This window comes from Mauremys mutica, chromosome 2 (genome assembly GCF_020497125.1).
Source record: "Mauremys mutica isolate MM-2020 ecotype Southern chromosome 2, ASM2049712v1, whole genome shotgun sequence".
Lineage (NCBI taxonomy): Eukaryota > Metazoa > Chordata > Testudines > Geoemydidae > Mauremys > Mauremys mutica.
The window spans coordinates 257,661,841-257,679,048 of NC_059073.1; the positions used below are offsets into that span (position 1 = coordinate 257,661,841).

The window sequence follows — 17,208 nt, forward strand, 5'->3', positions numbered from 1 at the left end:
CTTATTGAAGGTTATGCAATTAATCAACCTGGATTTAAGCCCAGCATTTTCTTGGCTCTCATTCTTTTCCTTTTCTTTATATTTCATTGCTATATCAGGGACCCTAGGTTGGGAAATGAGCTCCAGAGTGGAGGATATCAGGCCCAAAGGTGACACTCACAATTTCTGGCAATCTGAGATGCCAAAAATATAATGCTTCAGTGTCTCCTGCTGGTCAGCTGATGGAGTAAAATTGCTTTTAAAAAATCACAGTATATCAAGATTATTGGGCCTTTCTGTTGTTTTTGAGTGACACTGGTTCAATAGCTTTGTTTTGCTGCAAATTCATTCCATGTTGTTTGTTTTAATATTTGATTTTGTTTTATGCTGACATTTATCACTAAGTTTATACGAGTCAATTTGCCATCACTGAGTGCAGTGTAAATTGCATCACTGAGGGCAATTTTTTTAAGTGTTTGTAACAGATGCCAGATTGAAACCACTAGGTGCTGAAGTCCTCTATTTATACATCTGAAAGCTTCACATACTCTCACACCTCAGTTCAGACAGGGAGGGACCACCTTGAGGGATTGAGAGGTTAATTCAACCTCTGTGCTAAGTATTTCCTTTGACATAAATAGATTTTGGATCTGCTTCTATGCTGGCCAAGGCTGGCAGCAGGGTTTCCCAATTAATAACTTCTGGCAGCATTTTCTGTTATGTGAACTCTTGTTTACTAAAAATTGGACTGAGACCACCACGGCCATGTCACAATATTCAGTCATCACCAACCAGGTAATGAACCACAGCAGAAAGGCTCCGTATTACATAGCCGGTCGGCTGAGCCCTCAGACTTTGTTGGGTTGACCTAACTAGCTGTACTTCTCTGTAGTTTCATGCTGATTACATTTTATTTCCTGGGTTTCGTTGTCAATAGGTGTACACTGTTGAAGAACATGGAATGCATATTCTGATGTGGTCTTCAAATGGAAATAAAGGAAGCAGGTGGACGTATGCAAATGTGGTTCTCTCTAGCAACAGTCCTTTCAGAGTCGCATTTGAAGCTGAAGTGGGAGGGAATGAGGTCACAGAAGTTGCTCTTGATGATATTTCTTTCACCCTGGAATGTATGGATGCAGGTAGGTGAAACGCAATCAGAAATGAAGGGGTTTACCATTTTACAATGGTGAGTTTGTGTTGTGCTACTAATGTGTACCAAAATATCTGAAGTCACCAGTAAAAAGTATTTAAAGAGATCACCATTTAAAAAGTCAGCATTTTCCAGTCATTGCAAACTTGGTATCTAAGAACCCACTGTTAAGAATATATTCCTGTGAAGAATATAGAGAAAAACGGCGAGATCTCAAATTCCACTTCATGGAAATAGGTTGGTTGGTTGGTTGGTTTTTAAGAACAGCACAGTACTATTCCCATTTTACAACATCCATCAAAATGTAGAATGGAAAACAAACTTTTAGTCTGACCACAATACAGGACAGTGTGTCTCTGCATTGGAGAAGAAAACTGGGTGGTAGGAGACAAAGGGGAAATTTCTCCTTTCTGATCTATATGGCAGATTTTGCTTTAGTCCATTGGCTTTCCCTATGTGTGTGGATTTCCCATTGCCATCAAAAGTGTTCCACCTGTATAGGAAGAGAAGAATATTTGAATAAAGATATTTGTCATGTGGATCTCTGAGGACAATTCTGCCCTAAAACTAGCATTTGAATAAATTTGTAATTATAGCAGCCCCCGACAGTATCAGTATAATTGAAGGCCTGTTAGTGTTTTATTCTGAACCCTGTTTGAGAGGGATTTATCATTGCTGCACTGTAACAATTCTCTCCAGGACGAAAACAATCAGACAAGGTTTTAGCTTGGGATGGAATAGTTTTATGAGCACAGAAGTCACTCACAATTATTTTAAAAAGTAAATGGTTTGTTCTTTTATCTTTACTCTCTTCATGAACTACCTTAGCAACATAACAAATTTACCATGCTGCCTCGCAATTTTGAGAATTTATGATCTTGAACTTCTACTATAAAAGCTTTATAACTTGAACTGTGCAAAAAATGGCTTATATCCTAAAGCCCTACAATACTATTGATTATGCCAGTGTATCATATAATACAACATCAAAAGAAAAAGTATATGCAAGATACTGTACTGGCTCTTTTTCAGCCACTAAAATGTATGGAGATTTTCAGCACAAATAGTGAGTATTTTTATTCGCACATGAACACCATGTATGCAAATAATGGTATTTCCATGAAGTTCAGTCATTCCTTAAACATTTATGTGAATGAAAAACAGTTTGTTGTGAGTGTTTGTTGACAAATAACCAATAGGGATTGGATATGGCAAAATAAAAAAAATAAAAAAAATACAGATTTGTATGAAAATGTTCTGGAATAATTTTTTCCACTGTTCACACAGTTCTAATAATGAATAGTGACCCAGAATTGTTCAGACAGCATCTAGGAAACACAGCCCATGTGCGAATTACTTGTATCACACTGTGTTTAAAACACTGCTTCTATTGTCAGTGATGATACAACCAGTCTCTGGGGAGATAAGCCACATGCTGGTTTGTACTTGAAGTATTGATGGTGCAGTATGTTCTCACTTATGTGAGATTTGCTAAATCTAGAAATACAAAGAGCAGCTTTTTCTGAAAAGTGCAGTTCAGGCAAAGGCTATTATTGGAATGACTTCCAATGAGCTGGGATACGCACACGTGGTCAAGTGCTTGTCCTAGATTTTTTTTATGTCAACAAACTCATTCTCTCACAAGAATCATTTAAAAACTTTCACTGAATGTTGGAATTACATGATATTGTGATGAGGGTCACACCAGAGGATTTTTTAAGTGATATATTTTAGTACCTGTGACTAATTGGAATACCCCGCAGTCCGTGTTTAAACCCCACTGAAATCTGTAGATTGTCTTCTGTCTCCTAGTTCACCTCCTTAACTCCTATAGACTTCACAGGGAGTCAAACGTGTTAACTCAAGGAAAAAAATCTCTAGTTAAACAGGCATAGTTGTCTGTTCAAATGATGATAATTTAAGAAATAAGATAACTAGTGGTACTGTACCATTTTCTGACCGCTCTGATTTTTCCAAAAGGGTTTCCCGGTTACAGAACATTCTCAGGCAGATAGCAATTTCTGGTTTATTCTGTATTAAAACCATGGCTTGATCATGAGTAGACCTCTGTGAATAGTCAGTATTCATAGCTATTGAGTTAGGTTGGTTAGTTGCGATTGGTCAAATAAGTCACAAGGTATTGGTCAAGTAAGTCACAAGTCAAGTAGTTCTCTGAATTGGATGAGCACCAGTCTGTCAACACAAATACTTTTACTTGCATATTTAAAATTTGGTTTCCACAAATATTTGTACATGAAGTTTTGACTTTGGCTGTCTCCAAACATTCATACCAGGAAAAAAGCAATTGCACAGATGTTTGCTGATTAAAAAACGCAAAACGAGGAATAAGTGTGGCTGAAGCAAAAACAGTTAGTCACGTATAATCACTGTAGGACCTCCCATTGGAATTTGTGAGAGGTCTCTCACATGAGGCAGACACACACAGAGTCTTCATGATTAGAATCTTTATGAGCCATCTTGTCATGTAACTAATAAAGAGAGTTGTGGTCTAAACTTTATATCCCTGGTCTCCCTCTGGCTCCTGAACTAGAGAAGCTGCAACATACTCATGGCTGCCTGACTGTACTAGAAAGCACGACATGATGTCAGAAGTGACCACATTGTGCATGAAGCAAGACGTGGCTGCTTTTGTCAGGAACACAGTGAATTAGGAAATAGTGCAAACTACTACATAGAGGAAGAAACTGCAAGCTATAGACCACCAGGAGCCAAACAAAAAGTACAAAGTACTGAGATGCAGAACATAGTCAGTACACACAAATGAAACCAAAAATAACACTGTAAAAGAGAAAACAGTTTTTTTAATAAGAAAAAATTAACATAAAGGATTGCAAGCCATCTCCACTTTCATCTTTCCTTGCTAATATTGCTGAAAATTGGAGGAGAGGGGAACAATGACTCCACACTGGGCTTTGTAGCAGAGCGTGGAGCAGCTCCAGAGCAGTGGAGCTGCAGGTTTTTGCCTGGAGTTGGAGAGGAGCCAGAGCACAGCTCCAAAGCCCTGACTCCACATCTATATGACAGCCTTAGGAGCCTATAAAAAAAGAAGAGGACATAAAAGAAACCATTCTATTGCACATAGTGGGAGAGGAGACTCTGGAGGTGTATAACATATTCTTACAGCTGCCAACTGAAAATCCCATTTGGGGTGAGGTCTTAACAATGCTTACTGTGACAGATTTTCGTTACCAATCTGCCTGGAGCATCAGGTGATCAGGCTGATGCCGCAGGATTGTTTGGGGAGGAGATGACGTAACACATAAAGTGTTTAAATTTTAAAGCTTTATTAATAAAATAATAAAAATATAGCAGTGTGTGCTGGGAACGCCCTAAGCCCTAACCCACTTTCATACTCACATCCACACTACCCAAACCTGGCCAGGCCTGGGTGTAACGTAAGAAGAAGAGGGGAAGGGTGGATGGGAGTTCTTGCCCTGGGCCCAGGTCAGCTGGGGGATCCGCTGTAATCTCCCAATTGCTCCAGCTCTCAGGAGGGTTTTAAGTCCTGGGCTCTTTTGAGGGTGTTCCATTCCGCGACCTCTGTTCCTGGTGCTCTTTCTGCCAGTCCAAACCGCTTTCTGTGGTCTCCTTGACTTTCCCCAAAACACACCGGCTAGACTCTGTTGTTCTCTTTGTTTTCCTCTGTGCTGGCCTTCGCTTGCCTTGCTTGTTACGGGCTGGCTCTGCAGGTCTGTGGCTGTTCCATTCCGGGCCCCCCTCATTTTTGGCCGGCAGCCGAGAGTCAGATGTGTGCTGTGGCCTTGAGCGTTTTATCTTGGGGCCTAGAAGGAGCATGGAGTTAACCCATTCTCTGCTCTTCTTCTTTCTCTGCCCCCTCTCTCTTGGCCTCTCATACTCCTTCCATTCCCCACTCACACACCTTTGACCCTCCCCAAAATGCTGTGCGATGCTTGCGACAGCATTAGCCACATACAGTGCTGATCTGCCTTCCCCGGGGACTCCCTGAAGGAGGGGCCATTGGGGTGTGACATTAGGATCTATTGTAATCCTGAGAATAATGTGATGTTCAAACGATACCTGTTCTGGGCTCACCTACACCTAGGAGAAGAGAAGATAGACAAGTATGTCACAGAGACAAAAAGTAAGAGATTGTGAGTTTGGAAATATTAAAAATGACATGCTCAGAGACAACACTGTGTTCAGTGTCACTGATAAATGACTAAAGGAAAAGTTGTTGAGGAAGACTGATTTGGGCTTGTAAAAAGCAATATATATTTGCACACCCTCTCAAGCCATAAAGACACAAATAGAGCTCAAAGCTGGGCCACATTCTGACAAGTTTATACAGGCTTTTACACAAAAGTATGGACAAGACCCAGTCACATGAGAATCACAGCAAAGCAGACTCACCAACAGCTCACACAAAGAAACTATGCAGATGCTGTGTGGTAAGACACACCCACCCAGAGTCTGCCCAGCCATTGCAGTAACGTCACAAGTGTGGACAATTAAATCATTATTCTTCTATGTGCAGAGCAACAAACATACCCAAAAGACAAAGCCACAAATATCTGGCTGAACTAGAATGTGAGCAATCCCTTGTAGATATACTATCACAGGGTAATAGAAAACATATAACACACACTCAGCAGTGTATACATTCACTGAATATAAAGAATGCACCTGAATGATACTGGAGATGAAGCTAATATTTTATCAGTTCACCTTTTGAAAAAGATACCAGGTCCCATCAGAATAAAGCTGTCTAATGTTGCACATATAGCATATGGCAGTTCCAGAATAGACTCTGAAGGAGAAGTCACACTAACAGCAGTGATGGCTAAGGTCAGTCTTCAGTTCTTCATTATTAAGGCATTATAACATCAAAGTTAAGCAAAGAAGCTTGCACACAGCTACCTAATAAACAGAACAGGCATGCTTTGCACCACAGCACCCAACACTAAAGAAAAATTGATTGCACCATACCGAAAAAACCTTAGAGAACTAGGAGAGTTCCATGGGAAGCATCACAGACCCATCAGTCACCCATCATACACTCCTGCAGAAATATCCCCTTTGCAGTGACAGACAGACTTAGAGATGCATGCAGGCCATTAGAAAAGGGTCATAGCAAAAGTGAATTGACCCATTCCATGGATTACCAGCTTAGTCTTAACTGAAAAGAAAAATGGCACGATTAGGATGTATTTGGATCCTAGAGACCTTAATAAGGCTATCCTGGGACAGAATTACTCCATCCCCAGATGTTTAATGCTAACTATCTGGTAAAAGCATATCCACTATTTCAGATGAGAAAGATGGATATTGGCAAGTGTTGTGATAATTGGGCCTACAAATTTACACTCACTTTTTAGAGTTGAACTCACAGTTAGGGTAAGTTCATAAGATGTCACAATAACCTATAACAACAAATGTTGATGGGAAAAGGTACAAAAGGGAGACAGATTGAATTAGTCCAAACAAAAAGTCCAACTGATATAACTCAAGGACTGTGTTAAGATCAAGCCTTGCAAACAAGAAGACGGTGGAATCAGAAATCAGTGACTCAAAACTGATGTGCCAGAAACCAGGCCTAATTAGTGGACAAAATAATGAGGGGATGGGTTGTTTCACTGACCATTCCCTTTGTGGGCCCTTAATGAAAGAGGCTTTAAGAAGAAAAATTGGGTTCTGGAGTGAGCTTCACCATCAGGGCTACACCCCCACCATCTCCTGCACCTCCAGGCCTTCATCATCTTGACCTTGAGAGATGTCCTGACCAGATCAGGCCAGAGAAAGAGACCCAGATGACATCTCCACCTCTACTGGCTCCAGCTGAATCCCAAACACCACCTGGGATGAAACAGGATTGGACTTTAACAGCTCCAACCCATCTCAATTAACCTCTTCTCTTTTCCCCAAAAGGACAGTTATTGTCATCTTTGGTAACATCTAAGAGACTGTCAAACAACAGAGGCTGGGTTTCCTTCCAAAAACTCTCTTCAGCTAAAAGAAAAAAGAACAAGGGATGTTATTAAAATGGATACCTTGATTAATACTTTACATGTCAAAATACTTTAACTGTTTTTCCTTCTCTTTTCTGTATTTAAGACAAGGTTAAAATTATTTTAATGGAATGTTTGCCATGATACTAAGCAGGCTAAAGTCTCTGTATACTACATCCTGGACATTGTTTAATATTAAACGGTGACTAAGTTATGTTGACACCTTCAGCCCATATATCCTATCTAAATTAATTCACCATGTCACATTAGATTAGGAGTCATCTGAACTGTGCACTTTGAATACAGCCTAGGGAAGATACAATTTTCTCCATATACCTTTTAGAATAAAGTCAGCTAGTGAAGTGTTTCAACAAAAGAATAATGAAATATCTGGAGATATTTCAGACGGCCATATAATAGCGGACAACACGATAATAGCAGCATCAACTCAGGCAGAACATGATCAGATACTGAATAAAGTGTGGCAAGGGCTCATGCAGAGAATATCAAGTTCAACCCAGATAAAATCCAGTTTATGTTAAAAGATATCAAATACATGGGACACATTCTCTCATCACAAGGAACTAGGCCAGATGACAGTAAGGTTGAAGCCATCGCTAACATGAGATCTCCACAGGACAAAAAGGCATTACAGAGAAGCCTGGGGGTGATTAGATTCCTTGAACAGTACATGCCAGGTGAAGCACCTTTGACTTGCTCTACAGAGACAATTCCTATGTGAGAACATAACTTGGCAATGGTTATGGGAACAAGACAAGGCAATGGAACAGCTAAAGACTGTGCTCTGTAACGTTCTGGTACTCAGTCGCTATGAGCCCAACAAGCCAGTCATTATTCAAGCAGACACATCCAAAGGTGGTTTAGGAGCTTGTCTATCGCAACACAGAGGCCCTTTTTCATATGCATCATGAGCGCTGACAAATTGAGAAGGAACTACTGGCAATTGTGTTTGCCACAAAGAAATTTCATCAGTACATATAAGGAATACAGGTTGAGGTACACTCTGATTATAAATCATAGGAAGCAATATTCTCCAAACCTTGAAGAAAAGCATCTGCAAGGCTACAATGCATGCTACTTCCGTTGCAGAAATATGATCTCAAAGTCACAGAAACCCCTAGTAAAGAAATATCAATTGCAGACATTATCAAGAGTTGCAGTGGAATATACTACGGAAACAGATAATGAAATCACTGATGAAAAGGTTGTCTATGCAGTGGAGGCCACTTCTACACTCAGCACAGATTTGTTAAGCTGAAGGAGGACAAACAGAAAGATCCTGTAATGCAAGTTTTACAGGATATTGGACATAAACGCTGGCCCTGCAGAGAAGACAAATGAATCTCAGACAGCAGCCATATTGTTCTGTGAAAGACTCTATTTCATTAAAACAAGGCTTGTTAATGGCTAATTATAGATCATTAGGATAATTATTCCTAACAGGACCACACAAAAAATGCTTAACTGTTTAAATGGGTCACATCAAGGCATTCGCTGAACAAAAGCAAGAGCGGAGAAGACAGTGTAGTGGCCAGGTATGAACAAAATATAGAACAACTTATAGAAGGATGGACAAAGTATTTCAGGAATGTAGACTGAGTAACCAAAAAGAACCATTATGGTCTTGTGAGATTCCTGATCTGCCATGGCTGGAGGTATTCCTGATCAGATATTCCTGATCTGCCATGGCTGCAGATAACTGCAGATATTATTGACTACAGCAGACACTGATATGTACTTCTAGTGGACTACTTTTCCATATTTCCAGAAGTTCTGCATCTGCCTGACAACTGGCATGTTCTATTATTGCTAAACTGAAAGCTGTATTGGCAAGACATGGCATCCATAAAAAGTTAGTGAATGACTATATTTAATTTGCAAACAGAGAAATGGGAACTTTATGAGACCCCAGGGAGTGAAACTCACTCATTCCAGTCCGGGATACACGCAATCTAATAGAATGGCTAAGAGAACCATTCAGATGATAAAATACAGTGTTTCACAAAATAGCTGCATCAGATATTGATCCCTACTTAGCTATTTTGGAATTGAGGAACACACCACTGACAGGATAGAATACTGTCCTGCAAAGTTGCTGATGGGGAGGATGTTGAAAACAACTCTTCCATCCTCACATACATTTCTGTAACCCAAAATAGCTCAGAAGGCTCACACCAGATTAAAGCAGCTACAGGAAGGACAGAAGAAATACTGTAACCAGAGAGCTAAGCCATTATCTGTCTTCCATCATTGAGATCCAGTACATGTGGAAACAACACAAGGTTGACAACCAGCAAGGGTGACAGTAAGAGGTCCAAAGTCATGGTCATCTCACATTGAAACAGCTACAGGAGAAAAGTACAGACATAACACATGGCACCTAAGATCTGACTATACAATGCAAACAATAGCTGCACAACAAATATCTCAATGGGAAGAATCACATGAGCAGCAAGCAGTATCTACACCAGAAAACCAGCAATCAGAATCAACACCACCATGATCTGAGACATAGGTTGTATCAGAAAGAAAATTCACAAGAAGTGGACGTCAGGTGCACCTATCAGCACAATACTGTAACTCGTAAGAAAATTTTATACAGGGACAACAGGCAGAAGTAGACTGAGCCAATGGTAAAGACTGAGCTGCAGCCAGTTAAGTGTTAACAACCTCTGACTCACACAGATGAAGTCAGTTGCAGGGGGGAAGCTGGACTTTTCAGTGTTTTTTTTTCTTTTTATCACATTGCATCCCTTTTCCCACCTCTATTTACTAGAATATTCAACTTATTGAAGCTCATTTTTCATATTCAGGATCTGAAGAATTGTCCTCTTCCAACAAAATTCTCATTGTTCTCTTAATTCCCCCATTTACACTTCTCACCTGTCCCTAGGGTAACTCTCCAAAGTTCCACATTCCACCTCCCCATTCCATCTCTTGCCCCTGCCTCAAATGCCCTACCCAATTTGAAAAGTCAAACTCTTTATGCTCCCCCAGCCAGACATCCCAATCCCATGTCCCCCATTCAATTTCTGCATCTCCCACCCAGTCCCTTAATTCCATTTGTTCACTCACTATTCTATCTATGATTTATATTTGTCCCCTTCCCGCATTAATATCTTGTTCCCTGTTCACTTACCCTCAAAATCCAAAGTGTAATGTAAACTCTTGCTGAATTTGGGACTGAGAGAATAACAGCTGGCAGTTGTGGCCTCCTGGACAGATAGAAGATGGTACCTGAGTTGGACTGTGATCTGCTGCTGGCCTTCAGGCACTGCTGCTGACTGGTGTAGACTGGCAGGACACTCAGGTACCCTCTTCTTTCCCCACTGGTCTTGGACCATCTTGAGAAGAGGACTTTCTTTATGATTCTTGCTGACCTGGGTTGGTAAAGAAACAAGAGTAATCCATCAGCAGAGCTGTGTACCTGGTTAGAGAATCTATACAAGAATGCAGAGACAAGGTCAGGAGGAAGGGGGAGGAATCCACCTTTTAGTTTATTCAGGATTTGCCCTAGCAGCAGCAACTCCTTGTGAATGTATTTTCCTAGTGGCAACTTCTTTTACAATAAAATCTGAAGATTCTGCTCTGCAAATGGCAGAGATGCAGTGTTCTAGATAATCTGAGTTTCAGGTCTGATTTGCTTTTTTTGCAGAATCAAAAAGAGAACAAAAAGGCAGTTAACAGATATATCAAGTCCTTGAGTGAAAGATTCCACCGTTCTGTGCCAGCTTTTATTTTGATTTTGCCCATAATATTTGTCTTTGTTTAAAGAATTCTCAACTGCAAGGTAAAGAAGTATGTCATACCCGAAGTTACACTTTTCTTATATTCTCCCTTTTTAAAAGATTGCTTTGCTGCTACAGACTTTTCCTTTCTCTTTCTTTCTCTCTCTCACTGCATTACTACTTCTCCAGCCTCACTTTAATTACTTTAGGTTTCCTGGGGCAACATGTTCTAAATGGAAGCAATCATAATTTAGCTGGTTGGGAGCGCTAAGCAATAAAGCATTTCCAGCAGCTCTAATTCAGCTGAGGTTTTTATTTGTTTTTTATTAGTGAGACCTCATTAACTAAGAGACTTTCTATGGATCCAAGAATATTTCTGAACATTTGAATAAAATATGATCATGCTCATCCCCAGTTTAGTGCTACTATCCTTTGCACATTGAGAGCTACATGGCCAGCTGCTGATCGCAAAAAAACATTGCTGTCTTCAAAACTGCCTGGCAAATGAGATGTAAAGAAAAAGTCTTGCCATGCAGGGGATCCAGAAGTTTCCCCTGCCATTCAAGCTACTTAGAGATTTCAGATTCCTCTCCACCAGTAGGGAGAGGTCAGTTTTAGGGATGGGAAAATATAGTTAAGGATCAATCCAAACCTTCTCTTTAAACTTAAATTTTTAACCGGTACTTAATGTTATGAAAAAAGTTCATTAACTTTAAAAAATAATGTTTCCATACCTAGTTTCATATGGGTCCAGAGGATGAAGTAGTAAAATACTGCATAAAAAGCTATTCTCTTTGTAGTTCTAGCCCAGCTGAAAAAAGGAAGGATCAGAAATACTGTCAAAATGCCTTGTTTTACATGATTTCCATGCCAATTCAAGCTCAAAGAGGATTGTATCATATACCAAACATCCAAACTTTTGTCTGCTAAAGCAAACCAAAATTCTACATTTTTGGTTTTCACCGTCACTGTTTTAATTAGTTACACTTCATTAGTTACAATGCCCGCATGCCAAAATGCCTCTGGCATATCCTAACAAGCATAACTAATAATTTCATTTCAAAAAGAAAATCTGGCTGATAATCAAGCATCTTACAGCCTATTAGTAAATCCTCCAATATCCCACATCCTCAACACGACCCATTCAAATCAATATCCAACCAAAAAGGAAATTTAATTTGCCCTGCAAGGAGGGCACAGATGAATTCTGGCTGCAGTACCAAGGCTGTTTAAATGAGTTGTTGTGCTCCATTTGCTGCAACAGAAAGAATGGAAATCTCTTTGTAATTGAGGCACTTGAGGGGAGACGGGGACTCCATCCAGCCCAGCTCTCTGAGGCCTTCAAGACTGAACAGCTAAATTTCCTGTTTTCCCAAGATTGTTATTTATTTTTATTGAGGTAGCATCAAGGAGCTCTCGCCATGGACCAGGACTCTGTTGTGCTAAGTGCTGTACAAACACAACAAAAAGTCCCTGGGGAACTTGCAGTCTATGTCCCCCCGCTCCTTTTCAAAGCCAAAGTACAATAAAGTTCTCAGTTTAGCCAATCTGTAGCCACACTCTCTTGGAAGCTTTCCCTTTTCCCAAACAAAATACAGCAAGACTGCTTGCAAGTGAACAGTTCTTCTTCTGCTCTTTCTTTCTTTCTCAGGCAGGCTAAAATAAAGAGACCCAACAGCCTCAAGCCTACAATAGGTTCACATTCAGGACAATTCAGGTCGGACTTGCATCCGACAAAGTGGGTATTCACCCACGAAAGCTCATGCTCCAAAACATCTGTTAGTCTATAAGGTGCCACAGGATTCTTTGCTGCTTATTCAGGTCAATAATATTCCTTTGGTGTGTTGCAAATCTTTCCCCTCATCCAGTTCCACGGACTACTTAACCACCTTAAAAAGCCCTTAGCTCTTGACTTTTAAATGCTTCAAGAAGGCTGCTTCCTGGCCCTGCTGAATCGTTTCTTTCAGATTGTGGAATGCCAGGGCTCGGTGACTGGGCCACACTCCTGTGCAGTTGGACCCAGACACGACACTGAATTGGGATTCAGGAGATGTGGATTCTATTCCTGGCTTGGCCAGTGGCCTTCTGGGTGACCTTAAGCAAGTCATTTCACCTCCCTGTGCCTCAATTTCCTGATCTGTAAATCGGTGATAAAGAAATTTACCTCTTTTGTAAAGCATTTTTTATATCTATTGATGACAAACTCTATATAGTAGCTACATATTCTATTCCTGTTAGAATACACTAGCTTTGCTGAAAACACTGCAGCAAATGAACTTTATTTAAACAACCTTAGTGACATATGGAGTGGGGAGAGCATTCCAATGTCACAAGCCTTCAGGAGAAGTATTAGTCTCCTGTACATTCAGAATTACACGGCGAGATGGTGAGCATTTCCAACCCCATCCAACTCAAATATTTCAAGATCAGTTGGTCCCTCAGGTAGATTAGACCTAAATTATGTGTGGCTTTATATACCAAAAGCAAGATCTTGGGGCTCACTCGGTGAGTTATAGGCATCAGTAGTCATTTTAATGCTTTACTGAACAACCGTGACAATTCAGAGGTGTGTCAGAAAGCCATAAACAAGGCCAAAAGTTTGACTTTGTGGGCTTTTTCAGAGATCAGTCAAATGCAATACTTGCCCTTGCACAGATGATCTGCTGGAAATTAAGATCCATGTGAATGCTAATTTTTGACTGCTGCTTCAACTTTTTCCGCACTGAGGGATTCTAAATGATGCTTGGAAATAAGATTTTTTTTAAAAACTAATTAGTTACAAATTTGGTTTATTCAGCTTTAGAAGATTGACTTCTGTCTTGAGATTTTATGATGAGTATCTATATAGCATAACCACAGGTATAAACAGGAGCAGACACACCATAAGAAACTCTGGGCTGTTGGAGACAATGAATTAGGGCTGTCAAGTAATCGCAGTTAACTCATGCAATTAACTCAAAAATATTAATTGCGATTTAAAAAATTAATCACAATTAATCATACTTTTCATTGCACTATTAAACAATAGAATAACAATTGAAATTTATTAAATATTTTTGGATATTTTTCTACATGTTCAAATATATTTATTTCAATTACAACACAGAATACAAAGTGTATAGTGCTCACTTTATATTATTTTTATTACAAATATTTGCACTGTAAAAATGATAAACAAAGAAATAGTATTTTTCAATTCCCCTCCTACAAGTACTGAAGTGAAATCTCTTTATCATGCAACTTACAAATGTAGCTTTTTTGTTACATATCTCAAAAAAACAAAACAATGTAAAACTTTTGAGCCTACAAGTCCACTCAGTCCTACTTCTTGTTCAGCGAATTGCTAAGACAAACAAATTTGTTTACATTTATGGGACATAAGGGTGCCCGCTTCTTATTTACACCTGAAAGTGAGAACAGGTGATTGCATGGCACTTTTGTAGCCGGTATTGCAAGGTATTTATGTGCCAGATATGCTAAACATTCGTATGCCCCTTCCAGGGCCGGTTCTACCATTTTTGCCACCAAAAGCAAAAAAAAAAAAAAAGCCGCCCGGACTGTGCCACCCCAAGAATGGACAGAATGCTGCCCCTTAGTATGTGCCACCCCAGGTGCCTGGAGCTGGCCCTGGCCCCTTCATGCTTCGGCCACCATTCCAGAAGACATGCTTCCATGCTGATGACACTCGTAAAAAAAAATGTGTTAATTAAATTTGTGACTGAACTCCTTGGGGAGAGAATTGTATGTCTCTTGCTCTGTTTTACCTGCACTCTACCATATATTTCATGTTATAGAGAATCTCGGATGATGACCCAGCACATGTTGTTCATTTTAAGAACACTTTCACTTCAGATTTGACAAAATGCAAAGAAAATACCAATGTGAGATTTCTAAAGGTAGCTACATAACTTGACTCAAGATCTAAGAATCTGAAGTGCCTTCCAAAATCTGAGAGGGATGAGGTGTGGAGCATGCTTTCAGATGTCTTAAAAGAGCAACACTCTGATGCAGAAACTACAGAACCCAAATCACCAAAAAAAAAAAACAAAAATCAATCTTCTGCTGTGACATCTAACTCAGATGATGAAAATGAACATGTGTCAGTCTGCACTGCTTTGGATTGTTATCAAGCAGAACTCATCGTCATCATGGATGCATATCCTCTGGAATGGTGGTTGAAGCATGAATGGACATATGAATCTTTAACGAATCTGGCACATAAATATCTTGCAACGCTGGCTACAACAGTGCCATGCAAACACTGTTCTCAGTTTTAGGTGACACTGTAAACAAGAAGCAGGCAGCATTCTCTCCTGCAAATGTAAACAAACTTGTTTGAGCGATTGGCTGAACAAGAAGAAGGACAGAGTGCACTTATAGGCTCTAAAGCTTTACATTGTTTTATTTTTTAGTGCTGTTATTTTTTTGTACATAATTCTACATTTCTAAGTATTAGGTGAATTTAAAAATACAATTTCTTTTGTTTTTTCTATGCAAATATTTGTAATAAAAATAATATAAAGTGAGCACTGTACACTTTGTATTCTGTGTGGTAATTGAAATCAATATATTTGAAAATGTAGAAAACATCCAAAAAATTTAAATAAATTATATTCTATTATTCTTTAACAGTGCGATTAATTTTTTTAATTGCTTGTCAGCCCTATTAAGAATCCATCATCTGCTTTGCCCCATTCAGTCATAAATGTTAGGAATTTCTCAGCATTGTAGTGTTTATATAAAACTGGTTAACCAAACAATGAACATTTTTCAAAAAATTAGAGAAAGGCTACTCTTTTTTAAAAAAAGGACTCCAGTAGATTTCCCTTTTCTCTTCTCTGTCACACATTTTTTCTTTCTCTTTTCTGTACCTTTTCATTTCACTCTTTTTAGTCTGTTTTCTCTCGCAGTAGGCTTTTCAGTAGTGTTCAATGCTGTTTTAAACTTTATTTCATGATGTCTTGTACTTCATTGTTTTTCTTTTGATTCTTTTTTTTTATTATTTTCTACTTCTGCATTTCTCAATCTGTCCCTTCTCCCCACCCCACCCCTTTCTCTCTATATTTTAAATAGATTACAATCAAATTTATCAGTTTATCAACAGAATAGGTAGAACAAAGGTGGCAGCTGCATACACTTCCTCACATTGCACCAACATGAATCTAGCCTCACCTGGTAGGGACTCTCATGTTTAACATTGGTGTCAGATGATTCTGGTTAACCCTGCTGATAAGGCCTTAGAGGTGAGATTATACTTCACCTTGCATGACACCTCAGTTCCTGACTTCATTGCTCAGGCTGCCAACAAAGGGGCCAATTGTCACTGGATTATGCCAACTAGGTGCTAGAGGATAGTATAATTTTTTTCCATTGGTTGTCACTGCTTTCACTGGGGTGAAAGGTTCCATTCGATAGCTCAGAACTCATGCAAACCTTCCCATCCTTTCAACACCAAAAAAACCCAAACCATTATTGCTCCTTGACCCCAATATAAAAATCAACTGTCTCTTTCCTGAGAGGAGAGGCTTGAAGAAGCAAATAGACAAAATCCAGTTGGAAACTCTGAATTGCTGGATTAAATTTTTGCTGCAAGGTTCTTCATTCTCTGTCTTTACTGCCTCAGTGAGAAACCAGAATTTGGAAGTCAGACCTAAGCTAAGAGTGAAAGTGGCCGCAAAATTTAGGAGCACAGGAAAATTTGAAGAAAAATATTATGCAAGCTGGAAAAGTCATGGATCCAGAATCCCCTCACCACTTTTAAGAAGAAGAGAACCATTACCTGGATGAATGGATTTGAGAAAAACTATTACAGAATTAAAATGAAAAAGACTCTGAAGAGGGCTTCATTCCTATGGTAATTTATTCCTTGGCAAAGAACAATAGCCAAGATTTTCAAAAGTGAATTCAGGTTGCTTATGCAACATAATTTTCACCTCAACTCTCCTCCCTAGAAGTGGCTGCTTCTAGAGTTCCTCCCTTGGGACTACTTAGACAGTATCTTAGATTCTTTCTCTTCTGAACAACCTTAGTGCTTCAGTACAATCTAGGTAACCTTTTACCAACAGGATCTAAACCTAATTACTAGAGTGTGGTGTCTCAGGCAAACCTTGCCAACCTATTTTAGTGTGTTTCTACAACACCTGCCCACAGTGAGCCTGCAAACTTGATTGGACTTCTGGGTGCTACTTCATACATGCATAGTAGTATATAATAACACATTGATCCAAGACCACCACTTTTCTGTCTATCTCTATTCAAGCTTATGCTACACCCGTCCTGAGTTTTCTATTAAAGAGAGATCCCCATCTGAAAACCAAAGGTCACAGATGTATTAGTTTTTTTA

At 39.5% G+C, this 17,208-nt stretch overlaps 1 protein-coding gene across 1 annotated transcript in view; it reads left to right on the forward strand.

Moving 5' to 3' along the window:
* Positions 1–17,208, forward strand: part of MALRD1 (MAM and LDL receptor class A domain containing 1) — a 420,915-nt gene that overhangs the window by 335,947 nt on the left and 67,760 nt on the right. The window contains exon 32 of the mRNA XM_045007156.1: positions 917–1,118. Coding sequence (XP_044863091.1) covers positions 917–1,118 — 202 coding nt within the window. The remainder of the gene's footprint in view (positions 1–916; positions 1,119–17,208) is intronic.